The 20,055-nt window shown below is 41.9% G+C and overlaps 1 protein-coding gene across 6 annotated transcripts in view; it reads left to right on the top strand.

Moving 5' to 3' along the window:
• ankfn1b (ankyrin repeat and fibronectin type III domain containing 1b) overlaps window positions 1-20,055 on the top strand; it is a 51,011-nt gene that overhangs the window by 24,093 nt on the left and 6,863 nt on the right. For 4 of the 6 annotated variants that reach the window (XM_028990022.1, XM_028990021.1, XM_028990020.1 and 1 more), the window contains 10 exons: window positions 924-964; window positions 13,291-13,483; window positions 13,619-13,826; window positions 15,013-15,192; window positions 16,038-16,151; window positions 16,358-16,455; window positions 17,427-17,517; window positions 19,261-19,368; window positions 19,661-19,760; window positions 19,852-19,981. In XM_028990022.1, the coding sequence (XP_028845855.1) occupies window positions 924-964; window positions 13,291-13,483; window positions 13,619-13,826; window positions 15,013-15,192; window positions 16,038-16,151; window positions 16,358-16,455; window positions 17,427-17,517; window positions 19,261-19,368; window positions 19,661-19,760; window positions 19,852-19,981 (1,263 nt within the window). Of the gene's footprint in view, window positions 1-199; window positions 397-741; window positions 829-923; window positions 965-13,290; window positions 13,484-13,618; window positions 13,827-15,012; window positions 15,193-16,037; window positions 16,152-16,357; window positions 16,456-17,426; window positions 17,518-19,260; window positions 19,369-19,660; window positions 19,761-19,851; window positions 19,982-20,055 lie in introns of those variants that run through there. The other 2 variants (XM_028990025.1, XM_028990023.1) reach the window with 2 other exon arrangements.

Raw genomic sequence — 20,055 nt, 5'->3', positions numbered from 1 at the left:
GTAATATTTGTATTAGACATGGGTAACAAGTACAAGTGCTCACACACCTGTTTGTACACCAACACCTTGTGTTTGTTCGTTCATTTCACTACACTGTGACAGTAATTAGCATTCAACAAGAGCCCCCATATCCCCCTCCTCCTCCCGCTCTGTTAGAGAAGCTTATCGCCTGGCAACCACTGTTAAAGTCCAGCAGCTCGGCACTGCCGTTTGAGCCACCAGCTCAGGTCCAGAGCTGGAGAGCATGAAGAAAGCGAGAGGAAGGGCGAGAAGGTGAGGGGCTTCAGAGCGACAGGTGAAGCTTGAGGGGAACAGAACAGGTGTTCTTTGGGGATCAGACAGAGAGAAACAGGCACAAACACACACACAGCTCTGGACTCTCCAGCTCCTCTGCAGGTATGTAACTCGTAGAATCTTGTAACATTTAAGAGCATCACGGTGTCTGAAATTGTGTGTGTTGTAGTATTATTGTTGTGGTACAGCAGAATTTTACCTGAACTGACCTGAGTCCAGATGGGGGACTGATGAGCCGGTGTGAGGATGATGAAGTGAAAGAATTGAAACAAATCACTCAACACCCTGAGATTTAATCGCTGGGCTGTGGAGAGTTTACACCTGCTGAACCGGACATCATACCACACACACACACAGATACACACACACCTGACTGTATGACATTTTGATGTGTGTGTGGAAGCTGAGAGCCTTTTATCATGAAGGCTCAGCAGCAGGAGACGAAGAACCTGCAGTGTTATGCCCTTTACACACACACAAATGCACTCACACTTTATCTCTGAGTTGGTCTGTTTGGTGTTGTTCAGGTGTTCGGTATGTACGTTTTTGATGGGTTGTCTATTTATAGCCATTGTTGCTGTCTGGTTTGTCTGCCGTTAATGGTTCCTTTGTTTTTTGCTCTTTTTCAGAGTCTTGGTTCGGCGGACAGAAGAGATTCCAGCCAAGCAAGGTGAGTCCACCTGGTCTCTGAAACATAATTCTCGTGTTGAGCTGCAGACTAGACTGGTAGCAGTTTTCTTTACCAGTTAAGGTTACTGTACACTCAAGACTACAGTATTGGTGCAGATTGAAGTAGATTGTGTAAAATTAAAGTCTATAAGGCTTCAGATCAAGCTGTCATTCAGACAACATCACAGTTCCTAATAGGTAGGAAATAGGTTATATATGTAATATTTTTATACTTGGGTCAGAGAATGTGTGCTCTGACCCCATTTCTCTGTGTTCAGGAAATCAACCTAATCCCATTTGCGATTTTTGTGAAATCCATCTAATCCATACGGTGTCACCCAGTTCACAATTACTGTGTGGTGAGGTTTCCCATGTTGCAAGTGCATATGTGCGCATGTGTTTATAAATCGAATTTTATGGAGACGAAAATGGTGAATCGCAATGCTGCTCATGTGTTTTATATGCAAATGATAATATTTAAACCATTGATTTCTAACACTAGAGCCATGCATGTGTGTTTTTGTGTCTGTGTAAGACTCTGTTGATGATCAGTGTGTTTCCGTAGTAACAACCGTCTCTCTAGACAAACTCTGTACAGTATTTTGTATACACATACACACTTTTGTACTTGTTCATGTGCCTTAGGTTAAGTTTATGGGTAGGTTCTAGTTTAGGAATAGATGAGTGTTGTTACTTAAGAGGTACTTACACATTTATAACACATATGTTACACACCTACTAGGCTCTCACTATAATACAGCTAATACATTGTGTGTATTTGTGTGTTTTTGTGTGAGAACTCCTTTGGTTAGTTGTGTTTTTACACAGTCTTCTGTCCAGCACCAGTTACCAAGCAACAAACCAACTGCAACAGTCACACTGACACACACAGTGCAATGTGAGCAGCAAGTGAGTCAGTGTAGATACATGTACAGAGGAACAGGCCGGGTCAGTGCCAAGCGAGATAGGTAGGGGACAACACACTCAGTTTTAACTCATCTTTTTCTCTAGAGCTGCTGAAGCTGACGGCGGATTCACATGTAATGAGTGTTACCATAGAGACTGTAGACATACTGGTGGTGCTGGTGACTGTGGGAGACAGTCACTCAGTTCCTTTGTAGAATTACATTTAAAGCTAGTTTATGGAATTATGTGCACTACCAGTCAAATGTTTGGACATGCCTTCTCATTTATGAGTCTTGAACAAAACTGAACTTTTGTTGTAGAACAAAACTGAAGACACACTGCTTTGAAATATTACACGTGAGGTTAAGTCTATGGGTAGGTTCTGGTTTAGGAATAGATGGGTGTTGTTTGTAGAAAACAGATTCATCAAACATACTTCACTTTCTCCTGCTACAAAAATACTAAATCTATTTCTTTCATTGAATTTCTCCAGGTGTAGTTACATCCAAACTTTTGACAGGTAGTGTATGTTCAACTTTACTACGACAGGTATTCAGAATGTTAGTTTTGCATTTTTGACCTTTGACATCTTGGACTGCTTTTGTTAAATGAACACTGCACATTGATTACATGTAACAAATGACACTGTGCATACTATTCAGTGTTAAATTACATGTGATGTGCAGTTTTCGTGTAAATGTAATAGTTAATGTCTACACTATGTGTTTCCCTCTCCTCAGTCTTACTTTCTTTCCATGGCTGTTTAAAAAAATGAACTGGAAAAACAGGAGGACAGTGAGGTCCTGTCATGTGCCAACCATGGTCCCCCTTGTTAGAAAGTCAACAGCCACATCAGCTGGAGTAGGGCTAGCATCATGCTCAGTGTGTGTGTGTGTGTGTGTGTGTGTGTGTATATGCTGGAGCAGTAATAGTTTCTTTGATGTGGTTTGGCCACAGTGAGATTCTGATGGTTCAGAACTTGTGCATGGCTCACCCACACACAAAGTAACACACTCACATGTGCTCTCTCTCTCACACACACACACACACACACACTACCTCTCTACCTCTACACATGCCTGTGTGTGTGTATTATTATGAAGTAAACTATTTTCCATCTTGGCTTTCTATGAAACAAAGAATTTGCCGTATGGAGGGCCTCTGTGTTCTGGCCTGTACCCCATTCTGCTAATGAAACATTGCTTAGGAACATAAACAGGCGCACACAGATTTGTAAATATTTCCATCTTATACATTTATACCTCTTTACATAATATGTATTAAAACTTTAGATTAAGAAATGTTTTTTCTTTTCTTACATAAAGAAATATAATAACGGAATGCTTGATACAGCTGCCTGCTGTGTTAAGGCGCCTGGAAAGAACAGAGGAGTTGAGCTGGAGTGGAATCAGTGATTCCCGACCAAACACACCACCATGTGTACTGCGTACGCTGCAGATCCCCGCCGCTGCTGTTTGTAAATAACCACCATGGTCCAGCTTCCAGGAGAACCTCTGCAGGCTCAGGTCTGGCATCTTTCTTAATGGGAGTGAAGTCACGTTTCCCATTTTCCAATGTTTCTCCATCAGTCCCTTTTTGTCGTTGATACAATTTCTGCACAGAGAAGCTGTGCTGTCATCTGTATTCTGACCCTTCTGACCTCTATCCCTATACAGCTGCCACCAAGTCCACTCTTGTGCCACTTGGAATTTTTTAGGGGACTGACATGCTGTGAGTTCATATGGTCTGAAAAAGATTCTAATGAATGGCCTGAGGCTACAGATTGATCATTTAAATTTTTTATTTTTTCTTAGAATGATTTATTGTCTTGGAAGAATGGCCCATTCCAAGAAGATCCAGGGAGTTCCTTAACCTTGGAAATGGCTTTTTAACTTTTTCCAGATTTATACAAATTATCTCCTTTCCCCCAGGCGTGATTGGAAATAGACTTTTCTGGAACCATCTCTCTGGTAGCAGGGCTATCTCATTCCTGACTGTTTATCCTGCAGAACCTTCTCTGATTTCTCAACCGGTAGCCGGAGAACTGAATGGAACCACTGATACCAAACAGGAACCAAATATAAATATATAACCCAAATATTGCAGATGCAGTGTGTTCATGTGCAGAGCATTTATCCGTTGACTAAACAGGCACAGTTCTTTTAATGAGGCTTCGATCCAGTTCGGAGAGCGTTGATCACAAGAGCGACAGAGGGAGGGAAAGTTTGGATGACATTCTTGGATCCCTCTTAAAATATTGAGAGTCAAATTAAGTGGAAGTGGAATGAGCAAAAGTGTGTGTGTGTGTGTGTGTGTGTGTGTGTGTGTGTGTGTGTGTGTGTGTGATTCCTTCAACTTCTGGCATTTCTTCACTGGGTCTGCTCCAGTCTCTACTCCAGCATAAATAAGGTCGCGTCTGCAGGCGGAGTTCTGATTGGAATCTTGACGCCGGCCTCAATTGTGGGAAAGAAGGGAGCCCCGTCTGACGGGGAGAGACACACACCAACCATAAACAACATTCCAGCTGCCCGCAGCCCACCCTCTGTCACACACACAGTCTCTCCCACACTTCTGCTTTCCCTTTCTGCTGCTCTGTGAGGGTGGGCTGCGTAAGTGTTTTGCACAGCGGTCAAGACATGTATGACAGAGATGCTATACACGTATACATCAGCAGAGATCGAGTCTGCTGAACATATTCCACATTTTATCAAACGTTCACATGGTCCAGCCTGATCTTCCATTCACTGCTGTGACTGACCTCTAATCAATGCACTCCTCCCACAAGAAGGTTTGTACACATTTATTGTTTAATGATGATAAAGTCCAATGATGATTTAATTCCAGTTCATGACATGTAGCACCGAGTGGTTTAGAAGGGCAAAGGTAAAGCAACGGAACATTCATAACTCTCAATTACACATCAGACTCTCACTTACAAAACAAACATGCACACCACTTCCAGAATTCACTCTCAGTTACAGCAGATACAGTGATACTGTATGCGCACAGTGCATGTGCTGATACACAGCAGAACACTGTGTACACTGTGGGAAATAACTGGTATCAGAATCAAAGCAGAAAGAAAGAATCACACAGCTATGTCTCACCCAAAGTGCATCATTAAAGAGGTAATATAAGAATCATCTGGGATTGAGGAAGGATCAGTCCACGAGTCCAGTCCAGTCCCTCCAACTCTAAAATCAACGGAGCAATGAGAACATGTCGAAGGACAGATTAACAGGTTAACATCTATTCTGCTTGCTGCATGTTTTCCAATTCCTGCATATGGGGTGAATGCAAGAGTGGCCACACTCCAACAGTCATCAAACTCATCACCACATTACAGTTGTTTGGCATTTGGATAATTTAGCTATGTGGTGCTTAATGCACTGCACAAGATTCACATTTTGGGTGGCCCCCCCGAAACATTTGCATGATATATTTCATCCGGACATGATTGTAACGTATTGTATATACGTATATAATTCATGATTGTTTCAGTCATTATGTTTTGTGTAGTTTTGGTGATGATATTGTTGAAAAACTGCACAAATCACACTGTATACTGAATGCTGTTATCCGCCCTCCACCCCCCAAGCTACACAACCCTTGCAAATAAGATTATCACTTTTGTCAATCAGCTAAATGCGTAGACTGATGTTTTCTGAGGAGGCTGCCAATAAAAGTTGGATAATGACGATGATGATTGCAAACTGATACAGTAGATCATTTAAATTAAATAAATTAGTCAGCAGGTCTATACCCATCCAGTGTAGAATCCAAAGGTAGCCATGTAGCTACCTTTTTTATAACATACTTTATAGTTACATAATAACTTTAAACATTGAGAAGAATTAATTAAATACATCAGCCCCTTTTAGACTTTCACAGAGATACAATCACACACACATGACAGCAGCATATGTTCTATGTTGCGGGACTGTGTTTGTGTGTTTTTGTGTCCGGGGTCATTGCCCTTCTCTGTGGCATATGGCAGACTGGGTTGAGGCTTAAGGGTTCTGGTTGTTCTGGGCTACATGAGGCTGTGTGTCCCCAGGCTGGAGCCACCCTGACTGGTCCAGCAGAGGGTTCAGCCCCCCTGGTGATGGGACCCTCCAGTCTTCACAGCCCCAGAGACACACTGTCACCACTGCCTGGGACATTCTGACTACTGCTGAGTGAGTGTGTGTGTGTGTCCGGGACACTCTGTCTACGTCTGGGTGTCTGCCGCCATGACGACTCAGGCACACACATCAGCAGCCGAAACCTAGACCTTCGGCCCAGCGCCCCACACCCTCCCCATGAGAACATCCCCATGGCGACGCACTTCTGTCTCTGCTCATCAAAATTAGAGAGATTTACCCCCCCTACCCATACACATACACATACACACTCCCTCCCTCCCGGAACAGGTGGCTGGCCTTCCTCCTCCCGGCAGGACCTACCCCTCCCACACTCTTGCTCTTGCTCTCTCTCTCTCTCTCTCTCTCTCTCTCTCACTCACACACACACACACACACACACAAGCACACACACACTAGAGCTAAATCCGTGAGGGATTCTCACCCAGAGGCTGAAAGATGTGCAGCTTTGCAGGGGAACAGTGGTTTGGATAAAGACTATGTGTGTGAGAGTTGGGGGATAGTGGGGCACTCAAGTTGAGTGTGGAGCATCATCAACTGAGTGTGAGAGTTAGCATCAATAATGAGAGGTCAGGGTTCACATAGTACTGAGGCATATGAGATGTGTGAGCATGGGGGCTATTGCAATGATTGTGATGGGGTGAGTGTTAGAGAAAAGTATTAGAGTTTCTCTTTCTGTCAGTTGAGAGAACGTGCCTTCAATTGTTGTAAGTGTTGTCCTGTTCTCGAACTCGTAATTGAGAACTTTCACACATGTGTTTCACCAATTAGCACAGATGTCTCCAGGTCTCAGCACTAGATCCACTTATTTTCCTCCTTTACAGTCACACCTCTGTCTGGAGGCTTAGTATTTTAAGACTACGTTCAGGCTACACAACTTTTAAAGTTGTCAAATCACTGTACAGTTTACACTTGTGTTTGGTTCATAAAGGTTCTTGCTACAAGACTGATCAGTGATGGGGCCTGTTTGGTGGGGTCCTCAAAACAATGTTGTGGAGACCTCTGGTGTCACTGGTGTTCTAAAAAAAAAGTTCTAAAAAAATTAGTTTTTAACCTTCTAGGTTTCTACATATTAACCAACCGTTTCCCACCAATTGGGCAAGCTTGGCGACCATTGGTGACCTAAACCTGGTCTTAAATTCAGGCAGTTTTAACATTCCCACCAGTGAGTTACTAGAGTTGCAGGGAGTTCTTAGATACATCTCAATGAGACAAATTTGTGTCATATGTTGGTAGAACATCAGCACAAAGGTAGAATTCGGAAGTCCACCACATAACAAGAAATCAGATCAACTTCTCTGCTAACTGGCAGATATTTAATCTCAATCTAAAATTTCTTCTACATATTCATGGTTTGTTGCCAAAAGGGTGATCAAAGTATGACAATGTATTTTTATGGGTCAAACACAACATCTTATTAGAACATGGACCCTTAAGGTATCTGAACAAGAACAACAACATAATTCCAAAGTGCAACATCTATTATTCCATTCACCGTAAACATGCATTGCTAAATGTTGCATTGTGTTGCCTTCTTTCTTTTGGTCATCAATTCTAATCCCATTAGGGATTTTATGGGTTTTTTTAAATAGATATGTTGTTAGTTATTCAGAATATGTTGAAAATATGTTGAAGTCCGCAAAGCGCTATTTTTGTATGAGAGTTGCTGGTTCAGAATTCTGCTTTTTGAAAGCTGTTTGGTTTTTGGTCTGTTGGATTATGTTGCTCATTGCTCTCAAGACGAGGATGCGGGATAGAGTTCTATTATTTTTATGTTACTGATTCAGAATATTTTTGGATAATGATACATAAGTCTGTATTAGATTACTACAAAATATGCTGCTACATGCACACTTTGCTGGAATATATACAGACAAACGTTGCCTTTTCACGTCGCTCCCATTTGTTTTATTAACGAAAGAAATAGGAAATAACTCAACAACGAATCATTAGAAATACTTAGCTTTAAAATGACTATTGCCCACAACGAGAAACAAGATGCATTGGTAATCATTTTATCATCACATTGCAGCCCTCTGAATCGTAATCAAATCGAGTAATGAGGTGCCAAGAAATTCCCACCCCTACTAGTCACCCATACCACAGGAGATCTCAGTCTCCACCAACATAACCTCATCATGTTCTGCCAAAGACCTGTGGGTGATTACTGACAACCAGCCCTCATTTTCAGACCACACTGCTGCTGCCTCACGTTCCTGCAGGCTCTCCCTCTATATCATCTAGTCTAGTCTAGTCCGCAACGCACTCCTGGCCAGCCTCCCAGCTTCTGCCATCAGACCACTACAGAGGATAGCGTGCAACATCCTCACATGTTCTCACATCACCCCACACTTCATTTCCTCACTCCACTGGCTCCCAGGAGCAGCAGCAGAATCCGGCCCGTGCAAGTGATCTCACTCCTGAGTATTCACACAGCACCAGCAAGGGGCAATGAGCTACCATCTGTCACTTGGTCACCATCTTTAAGAGTCACCTTAATGCTATAAAACACTCACCAGTTGTTGACTCATTTTGACTCCCACTCAACTCTTTATTCTTTGGGAAATACTAGAGCTTTTAATTGATTTAAAAATGTGAAATTATTGATTTAATGTAAACTAATTACTCCTTAATACTAAAGCGAGCTACAATGCATATTTCTAAACTTTGACAGAGACAAGTTTGACAAGATGCAGCATGTCACATGGTATTGTGTGCAGTTAAACTTTTTATCTGGTCCCGTCTATTTTCCACTCTCAGTGAGCCTGAAAAAGGCGCGTCCAAAAGCATCACAAACACACCGCAATCGACAGCCGGGTGTCCCTGAAAATAATGTAACTGTGCACCCAAAGGCAAAAGACGAGTCTCCTGAAAGGACCCTTAAACTCTGTCATTCTCCGTCCCCATCTTTATTTTGGCAAGGATGAATTTTTTCCACACTGCAAGAAAAAAAACACAGGCTTAATAATAACATAAATAGATTTTTTTGACATGAAATATTTAAAAAATTAAGCACAGCGATGAACAGCAGAAAAAGTTTGAGAAATGAATAAATGCGAAGCTCATGACAGAACCTCTTTTAGTTTGTAGAAAACTGAGAGGTAGTACTTCAGCGGCTTGCAGTTGTGTGGCGGCGCAGATCTCTACGTGATCTGTGTAAAGGGGTGGGCCTGATGAGGGCGGCTGTCTGTGTGTTATCGGTGATCTGGGACTCGATGCTGACATTCTAAAACAGATGTTCCAGGCAGCGAAGCGCTCCATAGTGTTGAGGAGGACTTGAGAGGTCCTACAAAGATGCTGCACCTGCAGTAAAATATACGCTCAATTCCACACAGCGCAGTGAATGTGGGCACCTCTGTACTCGTTTTTACCTACAAACACACAAACCGCGGTGGGAAGTGGTTGCTTTGGTGTGTATTTGAAGCTTTGTGGCGGCATGCAAAGCGGTCAACATTGATTTGAAATAGCAATGCCATCATATTAATCCTAATCTCAGTGTTTGTGTGTGGTGTGTATATATGTGTGTGTGTGTGAGAGTGAGAGAGGAGAGAGAGAAAGAAAAGAGCAATTTTCTCCGATCAGTCGAGTGGGGTCATCTGGTGTCTAAATGAGACCATCTCACTTGATCCTTTTATCCATTGTTGTTCATAGTGAACTTCTGTAAGAGTGTGTGTGGACTGGGAAGTGAATGGTAGGTTTGTGTGTGTGTGTGTGTGTGTGTGTGTCTTCCTCTCTAGGAAGTATGTTTTTCTGATATATGATTGTTTTATTTAAGAATTGATTAAATCTATTAATAGGTATTTATGTCTATGTGTGTGTGCATGTGAAAGGAAAGAGAGATGTGTGTGTCCCTGCTTTTTAGAGAGGGTGTGTAGTTTCCATTGCATATTACTGTAATCCCATTCATACTCTGATTTACGGTGTTCATAATGTGATTCCTATTCCTGGATGTGGGAAAGGTTATCGCCAATTGTGTGTGTGTGCATGTGCAGGAGATAATGTCTGTGTGTATCTGTGTGTGTGTGTGGTTCTGCAAGAGATACTGACAGTACATAACAATATGTGTATTTTTTTGTGGATATTTTGTGTATATGTTTGCATGTGTGATGTGAGACAGAATGTGTGTGAGTGTGTGTGTGTGTGTGTGTGTGTGTGTGTGTGTGTGTGAGACTAATGGAGTGCTGAGAGGGGCTGCTAGCATGTGGCACTCCTCGTCCCTTTGTCTTTCTTTCTCCCTCCCTCTTTCCATCTCCTCTTCTCTCCGTCTTTCCTTCTATCCCTGCTTTCTCTTTCATCTCCCTCTATATATACATCTCTCCGCTCTCTCTCATGCTACTTTTGTGTGTGTGTAAGAGGCGTAATCCTACAGGATTGCTGTTCTCTTTGAAACTGATCTGTAGGGAACAAATATATCCCACTTTTATCTGCTGCTGGGAAAGCTTTTCCACATACCTGCTGCAGCAGCCCACCAGGAAGACCAAAATAAGAGCACTATTATGAGAACTCTGAGAAGTGTCCAAGCTCTGTTTGTAAGTGATGCACTGTAGTGACCACATGCTGTTTGGATCATATGTCCATTTTGATCACCAGCAAATAATGTTGAACTCTGTTTCCTTTTGTCTCGTGTCTTTAATTTTTTAACAATATTAAACATCCATTTAGCCAATGTACTGCATAGTGTGCTACCCTTTCAGCAGGTTACTATGGTTACTGAGGTCAGTACATGTGACAAGCACTACCTGTACCATCCAGTCAATTTAATATTCTCTGGATAAGGGCGTCTGATAAATGCTGTAAATGTAATATTCAGCCAGATCTACATTGGATCTACACATGATGATGTTGTAATAAATGTAAAAATTATAAACGCATTATGATGTGAACCACATTGCCCATCATATTTAAAATGCTGATGTGACGAGGTACATTATCATGCATATGATGAGATTGTCACATCTGTCCCGCTGGGATTTTGTGACAATAATTCACAACACAAATTCAACAAGAAACCCTATGAATTGTCAGCAACCTTGAGCAACCTTACAGTACAGCAATTCTTGCTATTTTGTCAGACCATTGTAGTCTTTCTGCAAATTTGATCAATCATCATTTCTCATCTCTCGTTGTGCTCAGAATGTGTCTTCCACAAACTTATTGGCCAGATAGCACAGATCAGGCAACCACATGTGTCACAAATATCTCACAGTGACATTCTTAAGTTACTATTAAATTAATGTTCATATACTGTATCTATATGAATATTTACCTTCTAAAGTTGTTTCCATGGTTCCAGCCCTTTCTATATGGGGCAGTGGTTGATATATAAATAATTTAAATATATTTATAATATATAATTTCTCCCTCATCTACTTTTGTGTATCTTTTATCACCTTCTTTTAATCAATTGTCTGTAGTTTGTTCCCCTCCTAAGGGAGGTTTGTACTTTGCCCAGATCTCCACCTCTCTACATCCCCTGTCTCTTTCATTTTTTCTTCTCAGCCGCTACTGACACCCCTGTCTGCAGCACAGCAGGTGTGTTTGTCACTGAGCAGACTCATACCCACTACAAATGGCTCAGTCCAACACACACATGCACACACACACACATACTCCCACACTCTTCTAAGGCATTCCATTAGGATCAGTCCAGAAGGCAGTGCCTACATGCCACAGATGCCAAGATAGGAAGCTCCGAGTGTCCCTGATCCCACGGCCCGCGTGTCCCTTCCTCATTCAGCTTCATTTCATAAATAATAAAATCAGAAGGAGCCTCTTAAACCACAGCAGTTTATCCTGACCTTCAGTAACATGATTCAGAACTAAATTCAGTATGAAGTCCTACAGTCCCAATTGCCTGTTTCTTTGTTCATGTCTTATGTATCCCATTGCGGGGAGTTTTATATAATCCCAATCCAACATCAATGACAATATGTGTCCAAAATGCATTAGTCTGACATAGTTGTTATTATTAATAATATTCATTATTATTCCAGTTTGCAATAATGTATAAAATCTGCATATTTCATGTGTACAGGTACAAACAAAACTAAATTATGGTGCTGCACACATAGATGAAAAACACACAAAGTATAGCCAGGACACAAAGTAAACACTTATTGCATAGGCTAAAGGAAAAGTTTTTTTGTGAGCATACATCTACATTTACGGCATTCATCGGACGCCTTTCGTCCAGAGCGACTTACAATCATTAGTTACAGGGACAGTCCCCCTGGAGACACTCAGGGTTAAGTGTCTTGCTCAGGGACACAATGGTAGTAAGTAAATGGTAGTATGAACCTGTGTTTTCTGGTTCATAGACGAGTGTCTTACCCACTAGGCACCCACCACTCTACATGGAGTCAAACGCGCTTTAATAATTTGAGGAAAAAGTGTACGTGTAATAGGATAAAAATATAATAAATCAATTAAGTCTCCTACAGCAGCATCTTTAACTTTCATTATTTGACATTTGTAATTACATTATTTTTCAATTTCATTATATGTTATTCAGTTTTGTGCAGTTATGTATTTAAATCATCTTTCTTTTTATAAAATTATTTTGTAAACTGTGTTTTAAAATGCAGGTAAATTGGAATATGTAAAGTCTTTCGCTGATGAGCCATGCATCTGTACAGACGTTGTGATTATCACCAGCAATTGATTATATTGACAACTTTGTGTCTTTCTGTGTGTAACATCAATATATATGTCCACATTTACACAGACACTGAAATACCTTTCTCACAGAAAAATGTCACATTTTTAAAAATCTTGATCAGTGTGAGGTGGAAGGATCACCATGACAGGTGAGCAATTATTGTGGAGCAGGTCTCCTGATTCAGTCACATGACACTCAGCTACAGTAACGTGATTTGGCAAAGTAGAGCAACAGTCACATGATCACTGCACTACCATGCTCTGGGGAAGAGTGTCAGCTTTGAACCAGAATCATCTTAAATTCACCAAGTTAAAGGAATGTTTGAGGAATTTGTTCAGCAGGGCTTGAAACCACGACCCTGAGAATGGCATGTTCAGCATGTTCCATGTCGTTATCTTATTTAACTGTGTGTTTTGTTATTATTTTATTTGATCCTTATTTGTATTTAAATTTTGTGTAAACTTTATTGATTTGTTAGCATAGCACAATTTTATTACTATTTTCTTTGCAATAAGCACTTTGCGCTGCATTATTTATGAATTATTTAATGTATATGTAATTTGTTTATTCATGTTTATGAATTTCATAAAAGTCAATATCTTATGTCTTGCTGTTATTTAGGGCAGAGTCAGTAAGGATGACACAGGCTCCTGAGCCCCTCCCCTCTCAACGCAAGACCTCCAGTGTTTCATCACCAAGTGCAGCACGTCGCCTGTACCGGAATCTCTCTGGAAAGTTCCGTGTGGGAACAACAGGGCTGGAGGACAATGCGCTTTCTGGACGAGATAAGGACCGTCTATGCAAGTCCAGTGTGGTGGGGAAAGCAAGCAGATGCACACACACCTATGCACGCACATATAAAGACTCACATATACTCATAATACATCCTGCTGTTACATTTTAATTCATCTTTGTTATGTGTGTGTTAACACTGATGTCTGTGGCACAGTTCCAGGGAGCAGAGGCCCTATTTGAGGCGGTGGAACATCAGGACCTGGACATGGTTCAAAGCCTCCTGTCCCATTTCAGCCCAGAGGAGCTGGACCTGAACACTCCCAATAGCGAGGGCCTGCTTCCACTCGACATTGCCATCATGACCAACAACACGCCGATGGCAAAGCTGCTATTGTGCGCTGGCGCCAAGGAAAGCCCACACTGTCAGTTTCTGCCATAACTGAAGCAAAACACACACTTTTGTCCTTCTTCTTACATTTACATTTACAGCATTTATCAGACACCCTTATCCAGAGCACCTTACAATCAGTAGTGACAGGGACAGTCCCCTCCTGGTGCAACTTAGGGTTAAGTGTCTTGCTCAGGGGCACAATAGTAGTAAGTGGGATTTGAACCTGGGTCTAGTGGTTCACTAGGCTACTACCACCCTCTTCTTCCTTTGTCAGTGATTCTGAATTTTGCTCCTGGGCGGGTGGGGGTGGGGGTCCTCAGGACTGGAGTCGAGAATTGCTGAAGAATTTCAAAGGAAAATACAATTACATGTGTAGTTTATTATTATCATGATATTACCAAATTTAAGGCCAAAGTTTTGTGGTTTAGTGAGAACGATGCATTTGCTCATACATGTTCCATTGTTCATAATGAAGACAATAAATAAGAATCGAGCACAGAGCACACGCAAACTCCACAAACACCACGCCATTTTAAAAGATCTAATCAAACACCATCTGATCAGAACTGACATCACAGATGAAAGCAGACACACACAATGATTCACACACACACGCCTGAAGAGGAAATCATTCGCAAACCTTTTCTTAGAACAGAAGTCTAACTGTTCCAAAGTGTGTGTTTTCATATATGTGTGTATGTGATGTCGTCTTTGCCAAAATCTCAATCTCTTCATCAAAGCAAAATCAACTGTATCTGATGTCTTGGGTAACAGTCAACCATATTGGGACCATATTGTGGGAGCACTAATGCTGAAGTGCTGGCAGACACACACAAATGAATGAACGAATGATAGACACACAGTAAAGGACTGTACAAATACACTCCTTATGTTTCTAGACGGCATCAGCGCATATTATTCTCAGTACTCATAAATGAATCTTGTTAACGAATTTAAGTATCTGTGTCTATGGATCTCTGTCTGGGGTTCTTTTTTTTTGTCTGCTCTGTCTGATATTTTGTGTCTGTGGTTATTCATTTTGGTTTGCGGCTCTCCATCTTTCTGTTGTTTTTACTGTGGTTCTCTGTGCGCCTTAGCTCCTCCTGGTGCTGTCAGCTGTTGTTCTTTGAGGGTGGGGATGACAGCCAGGGATCACAACGGGTTGAGTAATTATTGTCTGAGTGTGATGTTAAATCAAGCTGTTGTTTTCTGCGCAGTTGTGAGTTTGGAAGGTCGGGCCATACACCTAGAAACGTTGGTCCGGGAGGCAGAGCAACGCGTCGCCGAGCTCGTTTCTCGTGTGACAGGGGAGGGGCCAGATGAGAGAGAGGAGCTCAAAGCCTGGGAATGGAAACTTCGCCTCTATAGGCGAATGGAAACAGGATTCCATCACTCAAGTGAGCCAAATGTAGATTCAATTGCATGACTCTTTATATGTTTGTATGTACACACACGCCAATGCACACCATTAGAAATGAAGTAACAGTCGCTAACCTTTCTCATCAGCCACTGTCATTGTTCAAAAAGTGGTGCAAGTAAAAAAACAACAATTCAGACCCAAGGCATCATTACTTAGGTAGAGCCTTAAGGAATATATAATTGATATATTATTCCTATAATATATTGTTATTATCTCTAATGTAGGCACTTGGGGCAGTGGTGGCCTAGTGGTTAAGTAAGCAGCCCCGTAATCAGAAGGTTGCCGGTTCGAGCAAAACACCGTCCCCTCACACTGCTCCCCAGGCTCCCCAAGGGTGATGGTTAAAAGCAGAGGACACATTTCGTTGTGTCACCATGTGCTGTGCTGCAGTGTTTCACAATGACAATCGTTTCACTTTCACTAATGTATAAACATAACCCCACACCTTGTTCACCCCTGCCTTCACCTGCACAACACAGTGACGAATGTTAAATATAATGTCCATATTTAACTGTTTCTATATGTGCATTTAAGTGCATCTATTGTGAAATTAATAAATATTTTTGTCATGAAATTCTAAATAGTTATGAATAACAAAGGATTCACCTAAGAATAATATGGTACAGACTCATTTCGGTAGTCTATAAAACCATGTGGTCTACATGCAGTTTTGAAGAGGCAAACCTGCAGGTCAGGTGTATGCAGAGGCAGTTTGTTGGCTACTCCAATGCACCTTACAGTAGATACTACAAATGCTTCAGTTTGTGTATTTCTTATTTCCATCTTGGGCTAATAAATACACATGGTCATGCATTGTTTCAGGTCCTCCTGATGCCCCAAGTAAAGTCTGTCTGTCAGTCAGCAGCAGCAGCAGCCTCAGAGTGCAGTTCCAGGAGCCGCTGTGTGTCAACTCAGCCACGGTCACCAAGTACAAAGGTCTGCCTCACACTCATAATTGATTTTTTATCATATAAATATATGTAATAGGCACTTTATATCACAGATTTTTATCATGTAGGGTCATTTTGCTTGAGCCCACTAGGACAATTGTTCATTTGCAAAACATCTAGTAGTTACACATCATTGTAGATGTTAGTTATTACTGTGGTCCTCATGATGTGTGTTTGTGTGCTTGTATTTAGTTGGATGGAGTTTGTCTCCTTCCTTCAGTCCACTTCTAGGAGAGATGCTGATTGAGGACATCACACAACATCAGTGTGACATCATCAGTTTGGTGGCTGTGAGTATTATATCGTGTGTGTGTGTGTGTGTGTGTGTGTGTGTGTTACAGGTTAGAGTTACAGTAAACATTGAACCTACCATAAAATGTTAGAGATTCATAAACTGAAATATCAAGGTAATTTCTTATAATATACATTTTAGGTATTGTAAAATATCTTTACTAAGTAAAACAAAAATTATAATGGAATTTCTTAGAGAATGTTTGATTCAAATGAACTGCTGCAGTCAGGAAAATATTTGCTGTCTATAAGAAGTGTCAAATATCTGACAAATTGGGGATCATTTCTCAGCATCCACTCAATTCTGTAACAGGAGTTTAGTGGTGCCACCTATAATGAAGCTGCTGAGGCCACCATTCTCTTCATAAAGACAGAGGGCTTTTGTGAAAGTAAAGTGATTGTCATTATGATACACTACACACGGTGACACAACAAAGTGTGTCATCTGCTTTTAACCATCACCCTTGGTGATCAGTGGGTCACCATGACAGGCGCCCGGGGAGCAGTGTGTGGTGACGGTACTTTGCTTAACCACTAGGCCACCACTGCTCGCCTGACTCGCCTGTCCTCAGCCTGTCCTCAGCCTGTCCTCAGCCTGTCCTTGTGTTTTCAGGAAGGCAATGTGAGAAAACAGAAGTCCTCCCTCTACGCAAGCAGCTATTTACTGTTGAGAAAATGACACTTACTCTAGCCAGGCAGGATGCTGCTCTTTACAACTGTGTTTTATCTGTGAGCGTGTGTGTTTGTGGGTGGGGGGGTGCATATTTATAGATGTGGTTTGTATTATTTGTGTCAGCTCAGATGTGGGCAGTATTTTGCCATGGGAAAGCTTATGGCCACAATTTAATGTGTTAATGCAGAGATTTAGAGAATCAACATTTAACTTTGTCTTTGTGCGTGTGTGTATGTGTGTGTGTGTGTGTGTGTGTGTGTGTGTGTGTGTGTGTGTGTGTGTGTGTGTGTGTTTCAGGGTACATATTACTACGTGCAGGTATCAGCACATAACATGAAGGGTTGGGGTCCTGTTCAGATGGCTGTACCTGCCTGTGCTGCTCCTTCCAGTGAGTTTTCTAACACACACACATGCTACAAGCTGTTTACTTGCATCAGAACCACCCAGTGAAAGAATCCAATCAGATAGTCAGAGTGGGAATCAGACATCTGACACCACCATAGCCAGTGTGACCAGTCAGAGGAGAACAGACACATAGTGACCACGCCACACTGTAGACCTTTCATAGCTTTTCACCTTCAGTGTTTTTCCACATAGAGCCTAATACTGAAATGTGTACTGAGCGACCCGTGGCACTGTCTTCCTAAAGGCAAACCACAGTCCTGTACCATGGACACTCCGATTACAGTACAGCCTGATGTCCGCCTCTCCAGAAATTCACACCCGTCTCAGGACAGACCAGGATTTACTTTGGAATTCTTTTTTTTATTTATTATTGATGTCAGAAGTTTCTGTTTCCTTCACTGATGCGTACAGGTCATTCCAGTTCACATTGAGCATGGGCTTCTGGGAAATGTAGTCAGACTCTGAGATTGACCTCATTATGTTGTCAAGTGGCATTTACACAGTGGCTGTTCTGTGTGTCTCTGTATGTGTGTGTGTGTGTGTTTACCCAGCCTGATTTTGCAATAAATATGTAGCTATGAATGCACTGTGTGTGTGTGTGTGTGTGTGTGTGTGTGTGTGTGTGTGTGTGTGAGAGAGAGAGAGAGAGAGAGAGAGAGAGAGAGAGAGAGAGGAGGCTAGCTCTTGTTTGTGACAAAGAACTTACCCAAAAATTCTAATTTTGTTAGTAAGTGTTTGTGTTTCCATTTGAGTGTGTGTGTGTGTGTGTGTGTGTGTGTGTGTGTGTGTGAGAGAGAGAGTGATTATTGCTTGCTAATTTAGCTGTGTGTGTTTGTGTTTTCCATTTCTGTTCCAACTGGAAATATTTGCATGTCTGTGAGAAGCTATAAAGAAGCAGACACTGCAGCTTTTATGAACACACACACACACACACAAATACACTCTCATAGCTTCAGTGACTTTCACACACACACTTATTCACTCATTCACACAAACAGATGCTCATTTAAATACACACACACCCTCTCTCCCTTGCTCCCTCTTTAATGTTTTGCTCAGGCTGAAGGCTGTGGTTGTGCCCCTCTCCTCTCATGGGAACACAGGGAACCAAGACACTCCTGTGTCTTATCACCACCACATCATCTTGCTCTGTTTACCCCCCCATGCCGTCTGTGTGTATGTGTGTGTGAGTACTTGTTGTTTCGGTTCTTGAGGTTTGGTGGTGTAAGTTAGGATTTGCCCTAGAAAAGTCTTGTTCCGCAGAAGTATGTAGGCATTTTTAATAAACATGTTAGACACCGCCAGCTGTGTGTGTTTGCATGTGTGTATGTTCGTGTGTTGGTTCACTCTGTTTATCCCTAAGAGTTGGGTGGGGCCAGATGTGTGGCATGTTTCTCTAAATGTAAACACAGAGGTCTCTTACTGAGCTGTGTGTTAGTGTGTCTGAAATATCTGAAATAATGAATGTTCTCATACAGAATCCCTGCGACTACTGCATTTCAGCTCAGCCACACACACACACTCACACACACACACACACACAAACCTTTCCTCTGCTCATTTGGTGGGAGCAGTGCAGCAGGAGCTGTGACACTGAGAAAGGTCTGAAATTTCCAAACAGGGTGGTTTATAAAAACCAATTCAGACAGCAGATTAAGCACTAAATCTTCTCTGTAGCCCCTCCTTCTCACTTCATTAGTCTGTGTGTGTGTGTGCATGTGTGTAGGTTGGAGAGACGTGGATGGACGTTTGCCACGCCAGAGAGGTCAAAAGGAGGCACTTGAGAAACTTTTCTCCCAGATCAGAGATGGTCACCGCCAGTGTGCTTGCCATGGTAAAAGATACACACACATTTATTGATTATCACAGGCTAATTGTTTTTGGTGGGAGTGGTTAAAATTAATATGTGTGTGTGTGTGTGTGTGTGTTAGTGTACGCATGTGTGTTTTAGATTAACCAGTAGTTTTAGATATAAAGTCCCACACACATGCAGTTTGAAATAGTAAAAATGGTGTTGAGTTGGACAGCGGCATGTTGAGTTGGACATGCATTTTTGTGTTTGTGGGATGTCACAATTGCTCCAGCTAAGAATGACTGTTGCAGTCTGACTGCTCTGCTGTTCCCAGATCAGTTTAAGTCAGCACCTCATGTCCGTAAACACTCTGTGTCCAAGAGTCTGCGGCACCTTTTCCAGCCCAGCAGCAAGTTCGTCAAGAGCCTGAAGAGGTGAAGGAGCTACAGAGTGTGTGTTCTGGTCATAACTTCACACTCCAGGCATCTACACAACTCACTCCACCTCTCATCTTTCACTCTGTAGGGGCTTATATCTGACCTGCATTCTGTATCGAGATGATAACGTTCTGGTGACTCCAGAGGATCAGATTCCCATAGTAGAAGTCGACGACTCCTACAGTTCCCTTACACAAGATTTCCTGTGGTTCACCAAGGTCTTTTTTTTATTACCAAGGTTTATTATTATTCTGCTGAGTAAGCCCTGTGACCCGATGATGCTAGTGGTGTT

The sequence above is a fragment of the Denticeps clupeoides genome, chromosome 8 (assembly GCF_900700375.1).
Source record: "Denticeps clupeoides chromosome 8, fDenClu1.1, whole genome shotgun sequence".
Lineage (NCBI taxonomy): Eukaryota > Metazoa > Chordata > Actinopteri > Clupeiformes > Denticipitidae > Denticeps > Denticeps clupeoides.
The sequence above is the reverse complement of the archived record's forward strand: the minus strand, read 5'-3'. Positions and strand labels throughout refer to the sequence as shown.